The sequence below is a fragment of the Chamaea fasciata genome, unplaced genomic scaffold (assembly GCF_029207755.1).
Source record: "Chamaea fasciata isolate MVZ Bird 193981 ecotype frontalis unplaced genomic scaffold, bChaFas1.0.hap1 SCAF_3, whole genome shotgun sequence".
In the NCBI taxonomy this organism is placed as follows: domain Eukaryota; kingdom Metazoa; phylum Chordata; class Aves; order Passeriformes; family Sylviidae; genus Chamaea; species Chamaea fasciata.
In genome coordinates this window covers 1,929,154-1,950,695 of record NW_027094088.1, presented here as the reverse complement: position 1 = coordinate 1,950,695, position 21,542 = coordinate 1,929,154, and the positions used below count along the sequence as shown (strand labels likewise).

Below are 21,542 nucleotides of genomic sequence, written 5' to 3'. Positions count from 1 at the left end.
TGCACTGCCTTCCAAATTCTGTAAAAGTAGACTCACATTACATCCTTCTAGTAAGAATATGCCCTTAGTCCAGGTTTGATCTTTAATGATTTAATTCTCTCTCTGCCCAGGCATTTATTGAATATTAGCCTAGATTTTAAGAAACTACAAAACTGTATCTCTCTGATCTTTTCTTATCAATATATTGTAGTTTAGTCTTCAAAATTAACATTAACATAACTATGTCAGTAGAATCTTTATTTATAAAAAAATTTAACCCTGACCTCAATTTTTTATGAATTAATTACACAGAGACCATAAAGCACATTTATCATCTTGTCTTCTTTTTTTTCGCTCTTCGCCTTTATTACTGAGCCACTAATTCCATCTGTGATTTTATGAACTCTCTTTCTGGGGGGAGGATTTCCTATTTTCAGGTGACAAAAAGTAAGAAAGCATGGAACCTAAGGTTATTCCCAAATTGAAGTAAGTTTGTGGAAATTATTTGGAATACTTTGCCTATAAAAAATAATAATAAAATGATAATAATAAAAAATAAAGTATGTGGATCATGCCTTACTTTGGCTAATATGTCTTTTTTTTTTTTGTTCAGAAAATACTGCTAACTAAATGAGCTTACAACTAAAGCAAAAATAAAGCAACAAATACGTTTCGCTACATTTGGACTGCTGCATTTATTATATAAATAACATTATCTAATGTTTTATGCTTGATTTCACTTATTCAAGATTTTCTTAAACCTCCATGTTTGCTAATACCCAGTTCTGTAGGTGAAATAAAACCTGTTCAGTAAAAGCAAACCACTCAATGACTTTCATTGCAATGCAGTTTTTATTTTCGTGAACAGTAAAAGAAGATGCTTTTGTTACCCACACAAATAGTGCTCCAAATACAAATTTTTGTACTGAGCTACCCTTACATGAGAAACGTGAGATAATGTTGTCCTAGAGGAAATTAATTTTAATTCAATGGAACAGCACATCTCTTTTCAAATCTGACTTCAAGTTATGGCTGTGATTATAAAGTTGGCCGAGAGAAATTCTACATTTAGCACAAGAAGCCTGTACAAAAATAATAGTTCTTACTTCAGCAATTGTGTGTATGTAGAAATGGATAAGGGTTACAGTCTGCCAGAATTACTTACGAAATGTTGTAATTCTCATGCAGAGTAGCAAGTCCTCTCAACATTTGGAATAAAGGTCAGATTGTGTGCACAAAATACAGAATTACTACTGCTTTTATAATCCTCCTGCATTTAAGAAAGTGCTCTTGATTCTTATTATTTGTAGGCAAAATTTCGTCAGCATCTGAGGTGTGCTACAGCTCATCTTTAATGCAAACTATGTCTGTGAGGACATCAAAATGTTTTAAGTGTGTACAATACATTGAGGATACCATATTCAGCGGTTTTCAATTTTCATGTGTGTGCAGGATCTCAGTTGTAGCTTCTGAATCACCTTATCAGATGCTTTATCACCTTTTTTTTTCTTTTCTTTTTTTTTTTTTTCCAAAAAAGCTAGTGTTAATGTTACATTTCAAAGGCAGTTATTTGGCTCTAAACTCTACCCTTTAAGCATTTGCATACCAGATACTTCAGAGTTGTGCCAGGACATGACTGTTGGAAAATGCAAGCGCTTATAAATCAGACTGAAGAAAAGCAAAGCTGAGTAGCCAGTTTTCCATGCTTATATGTAAGACTGAACTGTCAATCTACTTAATGATATGTAAAATTTAGATTGAAGAATCTGGGATATTAGTAGTAATGATTTTTTTTTTTTTTTTTTTTTTTTTTAGTTTCTTTTTCAGAAGTTTTTCCGCGGAGTTTTGTTTGTTTCTAAATCTGGTTCCATTTTAATTGGCGTTTTCCTTTTAGGAGAGGTGTGTGTGTTTACAGTCTGTGCTTTCTGGCTTTATTTTAAACCATCAGTGATCTTGTGACTCACTTCATACTCAGACCTCTCTTCAAGTGTGGGTGCTGCTTGAATAACTGGGTAACACTTAGGAAAAACCCTAGATACAATTTTCTAAGGAATTTTCATTGACAGATTAGTGAATCACGTTTATATTGAACTGATTTGGTCTAGCATCCCCTTATGACAGCAGTGGGGATTCCACTGAGCTTTTCCAGACTCCAAGGGAGTCTGTTCCATCTTCATTGCCTGTATTGTTTGGGTGCCCCCATGTGAAGCTTTCAGTGAATCCATAATTCCTCTAAAAGCCTTATCCTGGGTGTAAAACCACTCTGGTGTCTGCAGCAGCACCAGGAACCTTACAGTGTCACGATACCAGCTACACCTTGAGTCCCGATTTGCATTTATCACTCTTAACACAAGCTAAGCTTTATGAGGTCCATTTGCAAAGTACTGGTGGACGCAGCCATCAGGAAAAAAAAATATACTGAAGCCTGAATACTGAGATGAAAATAAATGTGGAAGGGCATAAAATGTATATTTGGATGTAGTGGCATTTTGATATGAGATAATTTATTCAGGTGTATGTAATCAGAGTATTCCCTAGGCTGTATTTCTCATTTCCAAGAGGGTCCTGACAGGATGACACACTGATATGTTTTAGGACATTGCAGGGCTTTCAGTGTAATCTTTAAGACACTGTCTTGAAAAAAATTACTTTTTGCAGCATCTCAGTGGAGTCTTCACTACTTTGTTTTGTTCCTGGAGACAGGTATTACAGTGCTGACAAATTTTATTTTATTCTTTCAGCTGTTCTTACAGACAATTTCATCATCTTGTCATTTGAGGACCACAACCAACTCTGCTTTATTCAGTTTACAAAGACGGTGGATTCTCCCGATGTAAACAAAAGACTGGAAAAACTCTCCTGTTTGGACACTAAGGTACAGCTGCCAATGGACTGCAAATATTGCAGGAACTATACATCAAATATTGCAGGAACTACGCATCAAAAATTGCAGGAGCTATACATGAATCACTGGTGTTCACTGATATTGTACGGCCACATAAACTGCAAAGCTTTATATAATTGACCAGAGCAGCTCAAACCCTAGAAATGACAGTTAATGAAAAGTTAAAAAAAAAAAGTTAGAATGGCATTCTGAGTTAAAAAGTATTGTGCCAAGGGATCCAGATTTCTACTGTGTTTATTTTCAGGCTCAGACACACGTTTGAGTTACCCCTGCTCGACGGATTGCCTTGTGTCCATTGAGCAGCAGTAAGTGACCCTTGGCACATTCTTGGCACCTAACAAGCATGAAGCAAAGTCTGTGGCGGTAAAACCTCAGTGTAAAAGATTTAAGTGAATGTGTTTTACCTCTTGTGTGCTGTGGGCTGAAAACACACACACATGGTCAGTTACTGTGGCTCAGCTGACGGACACAAACGCACGAAGCTCTGATAATTCAGTCATCTGTCTGAGGCCCAAGGCTGTTATAATTCTTTGCAGAAATCTTAATTTCCCCACTAGTTACAATAATGGTGATGCTGGGAGAGCTGCTTTTAGAATTAAGCCACTGAGTGAGGAATTGAGATGTAGAGCTTGCACCACTGGCCACCTGTGTGTGTGACCTTAGGCAAGTGACTTGGTGCCTTGGTGTCTCAATTCATTAGTTACACAGTGAAGGTTGAAATGCTCCTTTTTTTGCAGCCCTTTTCGTGGGGGTGTGTCTTCACTACAGTGACAACAGCAGCCGAAAGGTAGCCTAGGGAGAGCTGAGCTGAGCTTTAAACTACACCCAGTCTGGAGGTTGGTGGAGACCAGCTCATCTCAAGATGAATTTCACTGTGGTCATGGATGGGTTGGGCTGGGTAGACATAACTTATTTCAACCATAAGCACTTTAGCATCAAGGCACCACTTCTGTAGGTGGAAGTGCTTGGTGCTACAGCAACATGAAAAAAAAAAAATCAGCCGAGGCAATTAATTTTGAACAGTGGAAGTAGGGAAGGGGCTTCATCCAGTTCACTGCAAGAATGAAGAAGGGTCAAGTCTTTTCTCAAGAAATGTAGAAAGATGTTGTGAGCAAAAAAAGGAATTTGTATTTATTTCAGACTGGGTAAATATTAAAGAAAACAATCTTGCGCTAGCAAATATTTTCCCCTTGACAACCCCTCAGTAATTTACTTCTTCACATAAGGAAGCTTGCATCTTCAAGGCAAGCTTTTTAAGGATATGTTTAATTTAAGTTTTGCCGTAATGTGTTTTAACTTGCTCGGTAGGAATACTTTCTGCTAGGATTAATATCTAATACATTTTCCAGGCTGTTTCAGTTCAGGGCCTCTTTTCAGCAATGGCTTGTGTTTGCAAGATTGATCCAACCTCTATAACGTGGATTTGAGACAGTTCACTGTTCACTGGGAACTGAGCTGATACATACTTTACTTTAAAATGCTGTGCCTCGTGCCTGGCCTGTGGCATTCGTTGAGGCTGTGCTTTGGGAGCTCTGTGCTGGGGCTTTTTCCTTAATGGCACTGAAGTTTAACGAAGAAGTTGTGGTGAACTGCCTTTGTCATTGAAGTGTGAGGGCCACGGCTCCTGACTTAATGTTTAGGAAAAACCAGAAGTGTCTGCTGCACTCCTTAATAGGGTTGTTAAATTCAGCTCTTTGCTGACACAGCTGAGCTTCTCAAAGCACCTCCATGCTCAACATTAACTTTGCTTTCTCTTGAAATCGGTGGGAATCACTACGGAATATTTCTCCACCCGCCAAAGAGGAAAAAAAAAAAGGCATTTGCATTTTTTAATTGAATGTTCTTTTGTGTGAGGCTTGCTAGTTAGGCAGCTAAATGTAATTTTTATTATCTTCAGAATTGCACCAGTGTGAGACTGCAGAAAGTATTATTCACTTCTGCAATAATATTGTGTCAGCTCTCTGCATTGATTTAGGGTTCTTCATGGCTGATTTTGGTCAAACTTCAAAAGCTGAAAGACCACAGACATAGCACCAGTGTCACTGTCAGTGGAAAAATAAGATGCTCCCCCATTGCAACTGTGCAAACTTGTATGTGACAATATGTAACAATAACAAATGTTGTGGGTTTAGGGGGGAAAAAAAAATGGTTCTTTAGAGTTGGGGTTTTGTTCAAGAGAAATTGAATGAAAAAGGTAGCGTGCATTGGTACAGAACTAACACGGGATTAAAACCTGGAGCCAGGATTCAGGAAATTTGATTGTAGTCTTCATTTCTGCCTCTGACTTTTGGCGTGGTCTTGAGAAATGTAATATTTGGGTTTACAGTCCCGTCTCTAAAATGAGGAAAGTCTTTGTAATGATATAATCAAATTTCTGTCATATTATCATTGTCGTGATAAGCAACCTCGCATTGTTCAATGTCCAGGCTCGTGGTGGGCAAAATTGGCAGCAGTGCTGGACTGCCAGAGTTCTGTCAAGAATAAGAACAAGTCAGTCATGCTTTCCTCCTCACAGCTTGATATTTATCCAAAAGTTGAGTTCTTTATGCGATGCATACCTAAATGAATTAATTGATCTCCCTATGCTCTTCCTTTCTAATTGATACCACCTTGAATTTTATTTGCACTTTGAAACAATGAAGGAAGACTCATTACATGAATCACTGCAGTCCTGATGACCAGCAAAACAGAAAATCAACTGTTATTATTTGCCTTTTCTTGCTGAGATGAGTCCATGCTTGAGAGTGACATTTCTAATGCAAGACATAAAGGTCAACAAAGATTTGTGGCTGTTATGACATGTGTGATTGTGATGAACAGTTAACACTGCAATACAGGACTAATTAATATTTGTGGAAATCTTTGTGCTTTTCTAGCCTAATCAGTGTGTTGGCACCAAATTAGCTATTCTAACTCAAGTAGCAGCTACCTCCTAACATTGTGTAATCTTTACCTGTTAAAATATTTTGAGGAGTAAAACCCAGGGTGCTCTAAAAATATTGACCTTTTTCAAGTTTTTCCTGTCTGGGTTTTTTTCATCCATTTCAATTTACTGAAGGAGACAGAACAAGGAGTTAAATGTTTACCATGAGAGAACAACATTGGTAATTACTTTGATTTCAGTTCCTTTTTATGTGTATTCATGGGATGAAGAGGTCAATAATATTATGACCATGCAAATAGAAAAGGGTTCTTTTTGACCATATAAAAAAACAGCAAAGGATTATTAAAGCATTAACCTTGATTTTAATGGCCTTGGTTGAGAGCTGAGATCACAATTTGGATGAGCCTGATTATTTACTAAATACAATACATAAATGCAACGGGTTCTTAACACCCATTGCACTCTGGCATTATCGCATTACTGCCAGCCTTTGTTGCCTTGCAGACAGGAATATGAAAGCAATCTGTCATGTAGTGAGACTGGCTCCAGAAGCATTTCTCTGATAAGAAGACCCCCTGCCCTTTGCTAGTGTCTGGTCCAGTAGGCTTAGCCATGCGCTTAATCCCCAGAAAGTGGTTCGATTATTGCTGACCAGCAATGGCAAGATAGTTTTTTTTTTTCCCCTAGCTATCAACCTTCCATTAATTCCTTAAGCAGAAATGCGGTGCAATCTATATTTCCTTGGCATGTGTCACCCAGATGGTGCGCTGCTCATGTTTTCAAATAACCATGCTCCAAATAACAGAGTTTGAATAATAAATTCCACAAATCCTTCCTGGAGAAAGAGGCACAATTCTCCAGAGCTGCATAAACTTTACGCATGACGCCGTAGCTCATCCACATTATGCAGAGAAGTATATGTTCTTTTGCAAAGAGGATGTTTGCCTTTCCTTTCCTTAATTTGGGGGAGGAAGAAGGAAGATATATGTTTGCTCAAATGCTGGGGAATATATTTAATATTTGATTATGTCTTAAACACTAGCCTTAGCTCCGTGGTCAGCTTTGCAGAACTTGTCATTTAATATGGCTAAGCTTAAATCCTGTGTGGAGGTCGATGCTGTCAAGCAACCATGACTGTACATTTTGGTATTGATTGGAGTCATTGCAGTAAATTCCTTCTTAACTCATATTCCTTTCCATCCCAATCCCCTCCCCACAGATAAAAGAGTGAGCATGTCTTTCTGTCTGAGGAGATATTTTTCACGTTTGCAGACAGCCCCTATGAAGATATATGTACGCAGCACTCTGTGTATATATATATATATATATACATTATTCCTCACACTTCCAAAGTAAATGCTCCCATTTGCTCCTACCATTCTTTTTTATCACCTCCAATATTTCCTGCATTTTATTTTATTTTTTTTTTTTCTTCTTCCATCAGATTTCTTATGTTGATATACTTGGACCAGAAGGTAGAAGGATGAAACGTCACCTGGCAATAAACTGTGTGCAAGATCTGGTCATTTGCTGGTGGTCAGCAACTAGTGATGGAGCATGGCCTTGGTCTCCTATTTCCTGTCAGAGGGACAGAGCCAACCTATTGCTGTTAGGCTGTGCACATGGCAAATTGGAGGTAAAGTGCTGAACTGTCTTGTTACATGATTTTTTTTGAGTTTGCTAAAAAAAAGAGCTATTCAGCTTAAATGCGTATTCTGATAGATATAAAGAAGAGATATGGTTAAAACTTAAGACAGGAAGATCAGCCATTCTAGTAGAAGAAACAAGGGTTTGTTATTTAACAGAAAAGCACCTTATTTACTGTGTTTACTATTTTCACATCTAAACTGTCAACCTGAGAAATGCAGCCAGGAAATGAGGTCTTTATCATGAAATAGCTTTGCTGCTGCTGAAACTGAAAATAGAAGTGTCAGAGTTCCACTAGAAAACTCTAATAGGAATTAGCAATTGTAACTGTTGCATGTATGCCTGATGCAATTATTTTACATTGTCTGCAATGTTAACTGATGGGCAATTTACGTCTCTTTCAAGTGTTCTTCATAAAATATTGGCTATGCCCAGATGGTGATTAAATTTTTGTTAGGAGTATTGGTCAAATCAGGGACTGATATTTTTCTCAAAGGAAAAGTTAAAACTCCCCTTCTACAGGTGGGAAAGTAAGATCTAAGTAAGGACAAAGCCACAAGCTGACCCTGCTCCTGACACCTGCTTAGCTTACGTTTATAGGCAGATGTTTTCATTTCAGTCATGTAATTTTTGTTTCATCTGTCTAAGGATATTTGAATCCAATTTGTTTTGTTAGATAGAAATATAAAAATGAAGCTATCTGGGCATACTCTGGAAGATCCAGAGCCTGAATTTAAAAATGTAGAAGCTTTTCTGGACTAACATCTTGTGTAGATGCTTCTGTGTTTGGAATTTTATTTTCGGTTTGTCTTCACCCACTTCTAATACGGACCAAAAAGGCACTGACTGTGGGAGAAGGGCACAAACTCCAGGATCAGCTGTGGAATGGCTGTTCTGAATTAGCTATTGCAGACTATTTCCCTGTAGGGAAAACCCCAAAGTAACACTTAACAATAAGCTACCCTTACAAACAGCATCCTCCTCTCTTTAACTAGGTAAGATGTAAATGTTTTGATGTCTTGAAACTATGACTTTGATAACTAATATTCATTTAGGTGAGATTCTTTTCCCTTGGGATTTTTCACCTATTGAAAGTGAAGAGAAAAGGTAGCTGAGACAGCTTTTCTTTTCTTATTTCTGTCATTAGTCAGTGTAGAATTGAAGTTTAAATTACCTCCAGCTCTGCCTTCTTTACTTCTTTTCAATTGACCTCTCTCCACTTGCGGTCATCTTTGACTCATCTCCCTCCTCTGCCTGATCTACACCTGCAGTTCTCCATTCCCCCTGCAGCTATGCCAAATCACATAGAAAAAATTACTCTGGGAGCTGAAATGTGAGGCTGTCCTTTGTAAGCTTTTCCAGCCCTGTGCCAGTTATTATGAAACTTCATCCCACTAACATTTCAGACCTTCTTTTTTACCCATGACTTCTGTACGTCCAGGTTCTGAGAGCAACGTTCCCGTGCCTATTTTATTCCTTCCCAGGTCTTCCAGAAATCTCCACCGTGGCACTTTGCAGTCTCTGTTTCCTGAGATGGTTTTTAGCGACTCTTTTCTTTTAAGAAATGAATAGAACCCACCCTATCACTTTAAAGCTCTCTGTGTTTCATTTAATATGTTTCAGGGAGATTTCCAAATCACAGCATTCCCCCATCTTTCATCATCTTTACAGCTTGTTTTATCCTTTTCTGGTTTAAGCTCTAGTATAGTCCCAGGCACATCACTGGTGCTTTACACCATAGTGTAAATAATAATAAACATAATGATAATGGAAATGTATTACATATTATCATGTAAGTGATAATAAACATTCTCTGAGGCTTTAGGCTTAAAGTCATAGACATTTTAATTTGGCCCATATTGCAACAGAACTAGAAGAAATTTCTTTTTAAAAGCAGCACTGCCAAATTTGACTGTTGGGTCGCCTCCCCCTTTCTGATTCTTTGCCTGTGCTATTCTGTTTTAATTCCTAGATCTTCAGATGAAATTTCTGTTCCTTTGTTTATCAATAAAATACCAAACCACAGCTATGGAACACTAAGTCATATATGAGTAACAAACAGTCTTGCTGGTTGTCAATTAGGCTGTTCCATGTTCTTGGATGCTGAGGAAGGCTCAGGTCACTCTGTCTATGCACTTAGCCTCTGTGTCCACGATGAGTCACTCATGGTGCTGTTTGCTTGAGGTTTTTTGTTGGATTTCTCTAGAGTTCCTCATGGGCAGGGATTAAATTCCTGTGCATCATAACACAGCAGATCTAGAATTAGCATCAACCCCCAGTCTGCATTTAACTGAGGGGCGTTTTTTTCCCCTACAGTCTTGAAGGGAAACTTTAATTTAACACCTTTGACTTCTGAAGGACATTTAATAGCTTATATGTGAAAAAAAAAGTGCATAGTTGGCATTTCTAGACAGCTTGTAAACAGTTTCTGTCTGGGTCAGGTACCACAAAAATACAGTGGTGCTGTAATCATGCTTATTTGCCTCTCTTTGCCTCTAATCCCATGCCATTTGTACCATTCCTCAGGTAGAGATTTGAAATAAAAACTGGACATGCCATGGTTATTCTTGAAAGTAAATCCAGATTTATCGTATTTGGCCAGTAATAGTAATTTGCTCCCAGTGAAAGATTATTGTCAGTACAAGAAGAATGAGAAGCGTGAACTTACTCAGTTTGGAGCATTTATCCAAAAGAAGTGTTGTGAAGTAATACCACCAACTTTTTACTTGAAAATAGTAGTATCAGCTGCATAAAAAAAAATAGCGTTATTATCTAGAATTAGGAGAGAAGCAGAAATTGCTGAATAACAAGGCCATAAAGAGCTGTTTGGCGTGTTGGGTTTATGAACCCAAGCCCAAGGGAATGAATGGGCGCTGCCCACAGCCATCACCTCAGTGCTGACCTGCAGAAACCACAACACAAGCTGCTGCTGCTGGGGCAGAGCGAAGGCAAACGGGCACTTATGTGGTACAGCTTCCTGCCTGGAAGAATTTTCTGAGTGATCCTGGCTGCCCACCAGAGGAGTATTTATTAGGATGAGGACAGGAATAGCTCTGGGATGAGACAACTCAAGCCCTCATCACGATCATCACCTGTTACTACACGTTCTGTGTTGGGATGATTCACCCTGCACGTGGAATGTTCGGGGCATTGTGGACTTCAGCAGCTCGTCAGTTTAGGGAAGGAAATACATTTTACTTTTTAAGCACACTAGAAATTTGAATTTTGCCACGTGGCTTTTTATTTTTAGCATTTGCTGCTGTTAGAGGTACAGGTAACCACTGTTCCTCTACAAACAGAAAAAACTTTTTCCTTGCACATCTTGACTTATTTTAGTGTTTTTTTTTTTTTTTTTTCTGATATCAGTGTTTACTGTGTTGAATGCTGTAAGATTTGGTGAAGAATTGTCCCTTGAAGAAATAAAAATGCTTTTCTCGGTGACATTGTGACCTTGCTTCGGTGTTCAATGCACGTTGCTGCAGGAGTATTTGTCTGTTGGACTTTTTGTCTGCTTCCCTGTCTGCATGGGTTTCCTCCAGCAAACTCACCCATTCTCTAATTCATTTATTTAATTGTTGGGGGTTTGTTTGGTTTATTTTCTTTGGGTTTTTTTAACCTTAAAGTACCAACGATCAAAGAATGTTATTTAAATTGTCTCCCCGTGGAGATAATGCTGGCGTTTCGATTTCGAAACCAGAAGAGGAATCTTCCAGAAATTATTTCAGACAATTTGCTATGAATGAATAGGATCTGATGTGAAATCATCTTTGGATTAAATGCTTTGGGAGAAAGTAATGTTAAAATCAACATGAACTTTATTCTGCAAACACAAATTAACAGGAGGTGCAGATGCCAGGGCTCAGTTACTGTTGCACTTTGCATTTGTCTTCACCATTCTTATTTTCACTCCGTTTAGTGCTAGTGGGAAGTGCTGAAATTATACTTCAATCTTGTGGAAAAAATAATTTCCCTGAGAGAGAGTATTATTTTTTTCTTTCTCCCAAGAGATAATATTTAATAGTTATCGCTTTCACATTGTGCCTCGGATTTGTGAAATAAGCACAGCAGATCTTTTTCTGTGTGAGCTGTCCTACAGTTACTGGAGTGCTCAGAAAAACATCTACCCTGTGTGTCTGTGTGGCTGAAATACCTCTCTCACACACACACACACAGCAAAGAATGTGAAATCCTCAGTGTCACGTAGAGGTTCAAAGAATAATACAGGATAAAGATGATGACGATGATAAATTTTGAAAGAAAATAAGCATAAGGGTTGACTGGAGATCTAAATAATAAGATTGCATGTAGGTCTGTAGATACAGTGAGGCCAAATAAGTAACCTAGAGCAGGAGCTTTTCATTTTTATTTAGAATTTTTTAAAACATGGGGTTTTTTTTTCCTTTCAGCTTCACTGGGCCATATTTAAAATTACTCTGGTGTGGACCACACTTCCCACTTTACATTTCTAATTAAAATGTTTGATGCTATTTGGAACCTCACTGTGTGAAATTAAATAAGCACTTTTTTTAACATCCATAAAATAAATCAAACATTGTTTTTCTCATCTGAAAGACACACAATTCAGTCACAGCAAGCTTATTTCTCTGTTTCTTTTGTTTTCTTTTTTTCGTCTGCCTGGTAAGCCAATTTTCTGCTTAAGGAACTACTGGTTAAAACTCTCACTTGTTTTGCTGTGTGGACTTTATCCTTTCCCAGCACTCTATGCAAAATACTTCAATTTTAAGTGTTCAAAGATTTTCACCGAGAAGAGTGATACTACCCACACAATCTAGCATTATTATTTCTCTCAAGCATAAAATGAAAGAGAGTGTTTTAACCAGCATAGCAGGCCTCTTATTTACAAAGATTAGCAGAATCCTTTTCTTGGATTGTCATGATTCCTGGCTCTAGGATTTGGGAACCTGGCATGTATAGCATCACTCATCCTGCTGATGGACTGAGGCAGAGTCCAGAGCAGCATTGCAAGGGGAAAACAATACAAACGTGCAGTAGTGGTGCATGACTGCTACAATAATAAAGGAAATATGTATAAATTACATGGATAGTATTTAAATGCATGTACTGTATTTCTGTAGCGTTCATGTCATAAAACTTTTGAATTTTTAAATTAATGTATTTGTTTTAAAGAAAGCAATTGGTTTTACTTCACGCAAAAAACTTCCAGAAATATTTTCTTGAAATCCAAGGCTGAGTGCTTAGTCCAAGATTTATGGGAAGCGTTTGACATTGAAGGGACTCTACACCCTGCCTTGTGATTTTACAGCTCGGTCTTTTCAGATCCACTGCCCTGTCCCCTTCTCCCCAAATCTGTTCTACCCACTTCCGAGGAAACTCCTCCAGCTTTTGCTTTCCCATTCCACAAGCAAATATTTTGTTAAATGTTTTAATGTCACCTTTTAGGGCTCCAGATAACTGCTGCTCATCAGGAAGGAATCTCAGTGGATTCCTTTAAATGGAAAGCTAAAGCACAGATGCACTACGTTTACTACCGTGTCTACTTACCAGATAGAAAAACAATTGGCAGAATACCATCCTCTTGGGAAAACAAAGCAAAACAAAACAAAACAAAACAAAACAAAACAAAACAAAAACAAACCTGTTTTGATTATTAGACTTCTTATCTTTAAAAAATATTATCTTAACATTATTAACATTTGTGTAGTTGTGTGTCTCGCTGCTTTAGTTTTCCAGTTAGCGGCATGAAGAATGAGTAATAAACCTAATTTCTGACAGAGAAACCCAAATCTTCCCTCTCAGATGAAAGGGAATATTCATTTTTCCCCCCCCCTTCAGAATGCTGAATACCAGATCCATTCAGCAGAACTGGAAGGCAGAACAAAGAGGTCTCTCGGCTTGGTTCTCTTCCTGCAAGAGGCACATGAGGCCACTGATGCATGAGAAGCAGCTTATCTGTTCCAATCTGAGGAGAAATGTTTCTCTTGTTTGCAGCCAGAATGTGAGCAGCAGTGTCTAGCAAGCTTTCCTTTAAGCCTGATGTGTTTAAACGTTATGCCAGACCTTATGTTTTGAAAGGCAACAAAGGGTTTCTCTCCTTGCAGGAACTTTTTCCTGGTTTAGGATAGTTTGGGATGTGTTGCATACAGCAAACCAGAGCTACCCTAGACTTCATTTCAAGGACTTGCTCTCAAAACTATGTGAGGCTAGGAAGTTTTGCAAGACTTTGCTCCCTTTGGAATTCAAGGCAGTGATCATCATTTTGTCCTACTTCGTAAGAAGGCAGGAAAAAACGATGAACTGGGTGAAGTTTACTTGCTGACTCTCAGACAATCATATGCCAACGTTTATTTTTCTGTGACTGTTTTCCTCCAGTCGCTCCTATGGAGTTGTATAATCCATGTTTCACATATTTTCTTCTCTATTGCCTAAACCTTCAAGGCCAGTCTCTCTTCAGAATTTAACAGTGCTTTGAGGCTCTCATCTCTCATAGGCCTGATTATTGTGTGGATCTCCATGACTTTCTTGGAGCTTTTGAAGAGTTGTCCAGAGAAAAATACTGCTTTGGGGTCAAAATAAGCAGCAGAATAATGCAGTAAACATTGAAACTTGCAACAGGAAGACAGAAATGTGAGTCCCAGAGAGCCTCAAGGCTCATTTCACTGAAGATACGGAAGCTTTAAAGGATTGCTTGGGCAAGATTTCTGTTTCACACATTTGAAAGAGAGCTACCTGGGTCTCTGTACATACTCCTAGGGAAAACTGCAGAACAAACAGTAACACTTCATTTGTCTTTATTTGGGGTTAGAGAACTCTGTGGTCACAGTAATCCTTTGTCCACAATAACCTCTTTTAGGAGGTTGCCATGCAATTTAACACCCTAATAAACACACTTCAGCAGTTCTAACATCTGCACAGTAGCCACTGCAAGGTTTTGTGGGCATAAAATGACTGCTTGCAGAGGCTAAGCCATTGGTGAGGGAATGGTTGAGGTGAGAAAATGTCTTTCAGACTGTAAAAGTAATGTAATCTTTTATTTCCCCTTTGATGCATATTTTCATGGATCTCTGTTGAGATTGGTTGATGTGGTTTTCACACGCTGGAATCAGGTGCTTCTGCATTAAGTGGTTCTTTGCATGTCCTTAGCTACTCATCTAAAAGTAGCAAAGACTTTTGTATTAATTGTCATTTGCTCTCCAGCCAGAGAATTGCAACAATCCTTTTTTTCTTTCTTTTGAATGAGAAACCCTTTTGCTGACAAAATAAGTAAACTGTCAGAACAAAACATCCTAATCAGTCCGATCAACGTCCCCAAAACCTTGTTTAGAAATTTATCAGTTACTTTAGAAATAATGGGTGGCATGCCAAAAAACAAATCTGAATTTCTTATTCTCCTTTACAGGATGAAAGGTTAAATTGCATGTTCAGTTGGTCTTGTGATCTGTGGAAATCAAATTTAAATTGCTCTAACGCTATGTGTGCCTTACTGTTTTCACTCTGAAATTTCTAGATTCCCTTCCTCCTCCTCTCTCTACCTTTTAATCACATTTTTTTACCCCTTTCTGTGCTCTCATACCACCTGGACTCAAGGGGCTTCCAAAAGTCGTGGCAGGTCAGCAGCTTTAATTTACAGTGTGGGGTTTGCTGTGTGTGTACCTGAGGGCAGGGTTTGGCCCAGGTTCACATTTTCCTCTCACTCTTTACTTCTGCGTGAACAAACACCAGCAAGTCTCTGACTGCTTCCACTACTCTCATTCTTCTAGAGCCACAGGTTTTCGCTCTATTTTTTATGAAACAGCTTTTCATAAGCTCATCTGTGACTTATTTGCAGCTGTTTTTTTCTCCCATGGTTTCCCTGCTCCAGCTGTGTACATTACCTCTTGTTCAAACCAATTCATCATAGAACATGAACCTTCACAGGTCTCCACTGCTGCTTCCACCTCTTCAGGGTACTTCCCATGTTTCCACACTACAGATTCTTGCTCTTTGCCAGCTGCTGTCTTTTTATCACATCCTGCTTTTGTGTTCTTTCTCCCATTCGTTTAACTTTCAAGTATCCTGTAATAGTCCCCGCTTTTCTGCTATCACAAATTCATTTTTTCCGCATCTAAAACTGTATGGCACTGAAGAACATCTACCACCTACTCATTTGGCAGTGTACAGTGGGTGCTGTTTTAACATGCCATTGCTTCTACCACTACAATGTAATATTTTCTGTTACCATGGCCCAAAGCAAATAATCGAAAATCGTCTATGCTTGATGCTCAGAGTCACTTACTGTAGATTTTTCCGGGAATTTTGGGATTTTTACTCCAGCCCACTTGTGAATAGTTAGTTATTCTTTCACATCAATCCTTTCTCCTCTTACCATCACTGTTAGGATCGTCCCCTCTTATATCTTCTGTTCTTCTAACCTGTTACATAGGTCCAGACAAACAAATATGGCTCAAACTCTATTGCAGAGGGTTTTTAATCAGATGAATTAACCTTTTAAATGTTAAAAGAGTAGATTTCAGACTTCCCATTTCAAGCATGCGATTGACCCATATTATTAATTCTTATCCATGTTACAGGTCTCACAAACCATGAGTTCTACAACACTTCCAGCTAAAAAACTAAAAATGGAGCCATCTCTCTCTCTTTACAAGGCGTTTTAAGGATAAACTGTCCAATTAAGAAATGACACCTCAATTATTTTTACTTTTAACCCAATAACCAACCACCCGTGGCCCGCAATGTGGATTTTTCTACCCAATTACAAAATACCACCCAGAGCCATGAAGAAGAAGGTGGAAAAGAAGGATTGGCCTATGCCAAAATCCTCCATCTTTATATATATTACTATGTTCTAACACCTCAAACTCTAAATTTTCCACCCTGTGACATCACACACTTCTATTCAAACTCCACACCCGCAATCCCCGTGCTGTCACTCAATTAAGAACTTGACTCTTTGTGACCGACCCGCAGGAAGGCGCATTCGCAGCAATCTATTTTTAACGAGCAAATTGCTACAAACGAGTACCAAAACTCTTTGGATTTTTTTTCTTTTTTTTTTTTTGCCAGGTGCTGAGTTACATCCGCACGGAGTGGGACCCCCTGGATGCCAGGTTCAGCTGCCTGCAGCCCCAGCAGGTGCTGACAGTGGAGCACTCGGTGTCCCCGGCCAAGGAGCCCATGGTTGACAGCTGCGTCTACAAGTGCGTCAGGAGCAGGATCCAGTGCGCTGCTGTCACCAGGATCCCCCTGCCAGCCAGGGCCACCAGCTGCTGCAGGGATGTGACAGAAGACAAGCTGGTGCTGGGCTGTGAGGACTCCTCAGTGGTTCTGTATGAAGCCTACAGGCAGGTGACTCTGTTGGCCCAAGCAGAGCTGCTCCCTGCTGTGATAACCTACCACCCCTCCGGAGCCGTGCTGGTGGTGGGCGGCTCTCAAGGGGAGCTGCAGCTTTTTGACACGGCGCTGTCCCCACTTAAAATCCAGCTCTTGGCACAGGACTATTCACCTGAGGCCACTCTGCAATTCAGTAAACACTGCGAGGTGCCCACCAGCCTCATCCAGATCCAGTGGGCTGCTCCTGCAGGTGCGTTTCCCAGTCCTGACAGCGCGGACGTTCACGATCTTTTGTTGGTTCGATTTGATAAAGGACCCTTGGGAGTGCTTCACTTTAAACTTGGTAAGTTACTGAGCACATCCGTTGAACCTTGAGCTGTCAAAGAAACATCTGTATCCCACAAGGTTTTAACACCCTGATTTTAGGTCTATGAGACCATACCCTTAAAAGCAAATTGCTCCAAAGATATCCGAAGATACCAGGGAGTTCTTTATGTTTCACAATTACTTTATCCCTTTTCCTATTCATAGAACAGGACCCCAATCTGCTCTCTGATCAGCATCCCATAATGTTCCTCACTACTTTAATAAAGCACAATAACTTTTCCTCTGGAAAATTAATTTTATCAGTAGTATATAATATATACTACTGATTAAATACTACTGATGATCTACTACTGATTATATACTACTATATAGTATATAATCTTAAGGATTGCATTCATTCTGTAGTAATAACCCTACCAAGTTAAAATAAGCTGTATTTAGTAACAGAACAGTAATGCTATTTTCTTTACCGAAATTTTTTTTGCACGTATGATGTATATTTGTCCAGTATTCTGTTCTTCCTGGCTTCAGTACATGAAGCTGCACCTTTTTTTTTCCCCTTTGAAGACTTTCCACAGAAGAAGTATGATTTTCATAACCTTCAGAGAAGTTTGGCCTCTCAATTAATTTGCAAGGAGTTGTGAATAAGAGAAGTAATAATGCTAATTTTAGGATTTATATAGCACTTCTCATTTAAGGTATGAAGAGACTTTAAAAGAGTAAAACCACAACTAACTTCCTTTTACAAGCAGAAAACTAAGAAGCAGTAAAGAAAAGCTAAAGGGCTTTCCAAGGGTTACACAGTGGCTGAACTAAGAATAAAACCCCTGCAGTGGCTCATCAGTGAGGAGTGTATTCGTTTCATTCAAGTCAGGCAAGTTACAGTGGTGCAAGCCCATTGTGAGAGCTAAAAAAACAATCATGCTCAAACCCTCTGACTCCCAAGCCAGTGTTTCAGCAGGGCAGACAGCCATCCTGGAAAATTTCAGCATTTTGCCCATTGTCTGTCCGAGGAAACAGGGTTACTTCTGTAGATCTTCATGGGAGTTTTTAATGATTCTTTTGTATAAAGCTCTTGAGATTAGGAAGAAGCATTTTTGATTAAAAAAAAAAAAAAACCAAAAGCAAACAATACACCAAAACATTCAAAATAACAACCTAGGTGATAGTAAGATTTGAAAATCTGCTTTATTTCTTTACTGAGTGAGACACACAAGTACTTTAGCGGGGAAAAACTTGTCTAAAATTGCCAGAGGCCTAAAAATTTGAAAGACTGGATGAAAAAAATTTGACCAAGCGCCCCACTGCAGAAAGGTAAATTAGTATAGTAGGATGTTAGTAACAAAAAAAATGCTGGATTGACTTATAGTTGTGTAGTTTTAAAAGAGCTGATCCAAACAGTTAAAAAACTATTTTAAAAAAAACTGTTTACAGGTTATTATTTATTTTGAGATAATTAGCTGCATTAAGTTCAATGACAGGTCTAATAGTTACAGAGTACCCCAGAACATTAATTATAACAGCTATTTGATGGTTTTGTGCACTTGGCCATTAAAAAAAAAAAAAAAAAAAACAAAACCCAAACCAAACCTCTAAATTATCTCTGTCCTGATTTGGTGGGATGGAGTTGAGCAGGAGGCACTCTGCCCACCTCTACCTTGCTTTTCTTCAGTCCTCCCCGGTGAGGTTTTCTCACAACAGCTTTCCAGAACACGCAGCTTTCCCCTTGCTATCTTTAGCACATTTATGTTCCTACCAAGGCAAGCAGGCTCTCAGTACAGGGATTTAGAGGCCTTTCCTGCTAATTGCCAGCTTGTAAACTTAATTGGACTGTCTCCCTGGGCACCGTTCCTAAATCAATTAGGCAGTGAGTTGGCTGTCACCTCTTTTTCCCAAGCAGGTTGCCTGGAAGCTCACCACCCAGGAGAAGTCAAGCATCCAAATGGGAAGACGTTGACCTCTACAGCTGAAAGTTATCACATTTTAAAATTCATGCTGTATAATTACTGTCAAATCTCTTCTAGGAAGGAGGCAAAGCTCTCTCCCTTCTTCCCTTCTCTCCCCCTTTGTAGTCCAGCAGTGCAAAAATGTGCTGCTCTCTGGTTCATCCCGGCGTTCAGCTTTGCACCTCATCTCCTCAGTTTGCCACACTTTTTGCCAAGGGAACGGCACTGTGTTGATTAGTGAGTCCCTCTTCACAGCCTCAGCAGTTTTTAGGTTTCTGCCATTTAAGAAATAATGCAGAACAAATAAATAAATTAATTAAAGGCAATAATAAATTATAGCAAAAGTTTAGGGGCTCGTGACAGCAAGACCCAGGCAGGCATTCAGGACTGAAATAAAATCCATCAGTAACACATGGCTTGGAATTTTTCCCCACAGAAGTCTGTTAGGAAACTGTGTCAGTGAGAATAGGCAAATATGTTTTTAACTTCCAGCCACATTATGGTTTTGGACAAGTTCTGTCAATCTCCATTATGCTGTCTATCCAGATTAATTTCAGGAAAAAGTCATGTTAAACATACCCTCGAACACTAATGACAAATATTTTTGGTGTCTAACGCCAAACTCATTTCCAAAAATGACTTCTTGCCATTGATGTCAGACCAGCTCTTGGATAATGCCAGTGGTTCAGCATTGCTGGCCTCTAAAGGCATTTTAAATATACTATTGTATTTAATTAACATGAAAATAAGCATTTTCATCTTCGCTGAGAGGTTAATGTGGAGATTGCCCAGCTGCTGTAATACTTTAAAAACATTAAACATTTAGGAAGAATAAAGTTTGCCATAACTATTAAATATTAACAAGTTAAACATGGCTGTTACCCAGCACAATGTCCATCGGCTTTAATACATGCTAATATAAGGTGAAATACAATAGAAAACATTTCTTTAATGATGCTAAAAAAAATTAAACACTTCTCTGTTACTAAATGTAAATTTAGTAAGGTTTTTCCCCAAAACCATCGGTTCTGTATATGCAAGTTCTCAGCAGTTTATTTCTCAAGTCATATTCAGATGCTTTGTCATATTGTAACAAGCAATATTCACAACAGTTATGAAAGTTTTGTGAGGTACATTTTATATATAACTAGTCTCTTTTTTCTCTGGTACCAGAGAAAAGCAGACCTGTTATATATAAGACATATATTTTTATATTTATATTTATATATAAAACATATATAAATATACCTGTTATATATAAAACATATTGTTTTCCCCCGACAGTCCCATGGTTTTAATACTAGTATTGAAATTCAGCTTGTTCCCTATCTCATCAGAACTTTTCCCATATGTTTCATTTCAACAAACAACATCAGATTATAAATCGAGAAAATTAAAAATTAAAAACGAAAAAAAACCAAAACACCAAAACTGTGTTATTACCTAAATAGAGAGAAACAGTAAATTTATTCTGGTCTCTTTCTAATATTTGGAGGAGTGCTGATAAAGAGTACTCTGTCAGAGTGACCCAAAGAGAGGAGGAGTTGCTAAGATGTCATGTGTGGCCATGATCATTTGGTTACTCAGAGACAATAAATAACATTACTTCCTGCAGCTTTTTACTCGCCTTTTCTCTTTGGAAGCTGAGATCTACAAGTCAGGAAACATTTGTGTGGCGAGCTCGTTCTTGGTTTCACGTGCAACTGTAATTCAAATGTCTGTAGTATGAAGATGTCGATGACTTCCATGGTATCCCCTCAGAAAAAAATGCTCCACCTGGAGAATATTGCCAAGCTAGAAGGAAATTCCAAAGCAGCTGCAATATGCAGAGCAATTGAGTAAGAGTTGCTCTACACTTGTGTGCGAAGATCCATCTGTGTGAGACAACTGCTGGGGTTTAGTGTTGTCCAGCAGTATTTCCCTGCAGGAAGGAGAGGCTGTGAAAGGGAATTTATTACCTACCTCACAACAGTGATAAACTGCAAACAAACCTGTTCTACCTTGTCTAAGCCAAACTTCATTACGTGATCACCCGGGACTTTTGGCTGCATTCATTCAACGTCCGTGTGTGCAGTTCATGGATGATTTTTGTCTGCTGTCCAGCACCCTCAGTCTAAGTACACCAAGATAGCAAGGTGCTATTTCTTATAAAATAATTAACACTGAGACCCATCAACCTAATTTTAAATTATGGCAACTGTTTTTAACTGTGCTGAAAAGGAGTCAGCTACTGTATCAAAGCCTAAACCCATTATCTATTGGTAATATTTCTCGTTAAAGGTGTGCTCACAAGAGGACAGCTGGGCCTTGTGGAAATCATCCACCAGTACATTCGTTATGATGAGATACAGGAGGCAATTAATGTCCTGAGCACCATGAACTGGAACACGATGGGTCAGCAGTGCTTCATCTGCCTCAGTGCCATTTGCAACCACCTCCTAAAACAAAAGCTTACACCAGCCAGAGAAGGTAAGAGACTGTCTGCATTTCCAATGGATTTTTGGTGGTGTGTTGGTAATTCATGTGTGGATTATGACAGTGCGTT

General features: G+C 38.8%; 1 protein-coding gene across 2 annotated transcripts in view; it reads left to right on the top strand.

The window, feature by feature from the left end:
- The window catches only part of WDPCP (WD repeat containing planar cell polarity effector), a 145,034-nt gene that overhangs the window by 55,113 nt on the left and 68,379 nt on the right, over positions 1 to 21,542 (top strand). For both annotated transcript variants that reach the window (XM_066177714.1, XM_066177715.1), the window contains 4 exons: positions 2,721 to 2,854; positions 7,213 to 7,404; positions 16,458 to 17,067; positions 21,278 to 21,466. In XM_066177714.1, coding sequence (XP_066033811.1) covers positions 2,721 to 2,854; positions 7,213 to 7,404; positions 16,458 to 17,067; positions 21,278 to 21,466 — 1,125 coding nt within the window. The remainder of the gene's footprint in view (positions 1 to 2,720; positions 2,855 to 7,212; positions 7,405 to 16,457; positions 17,068 to 21,277; positions 21,467 to 21,542) is intronic.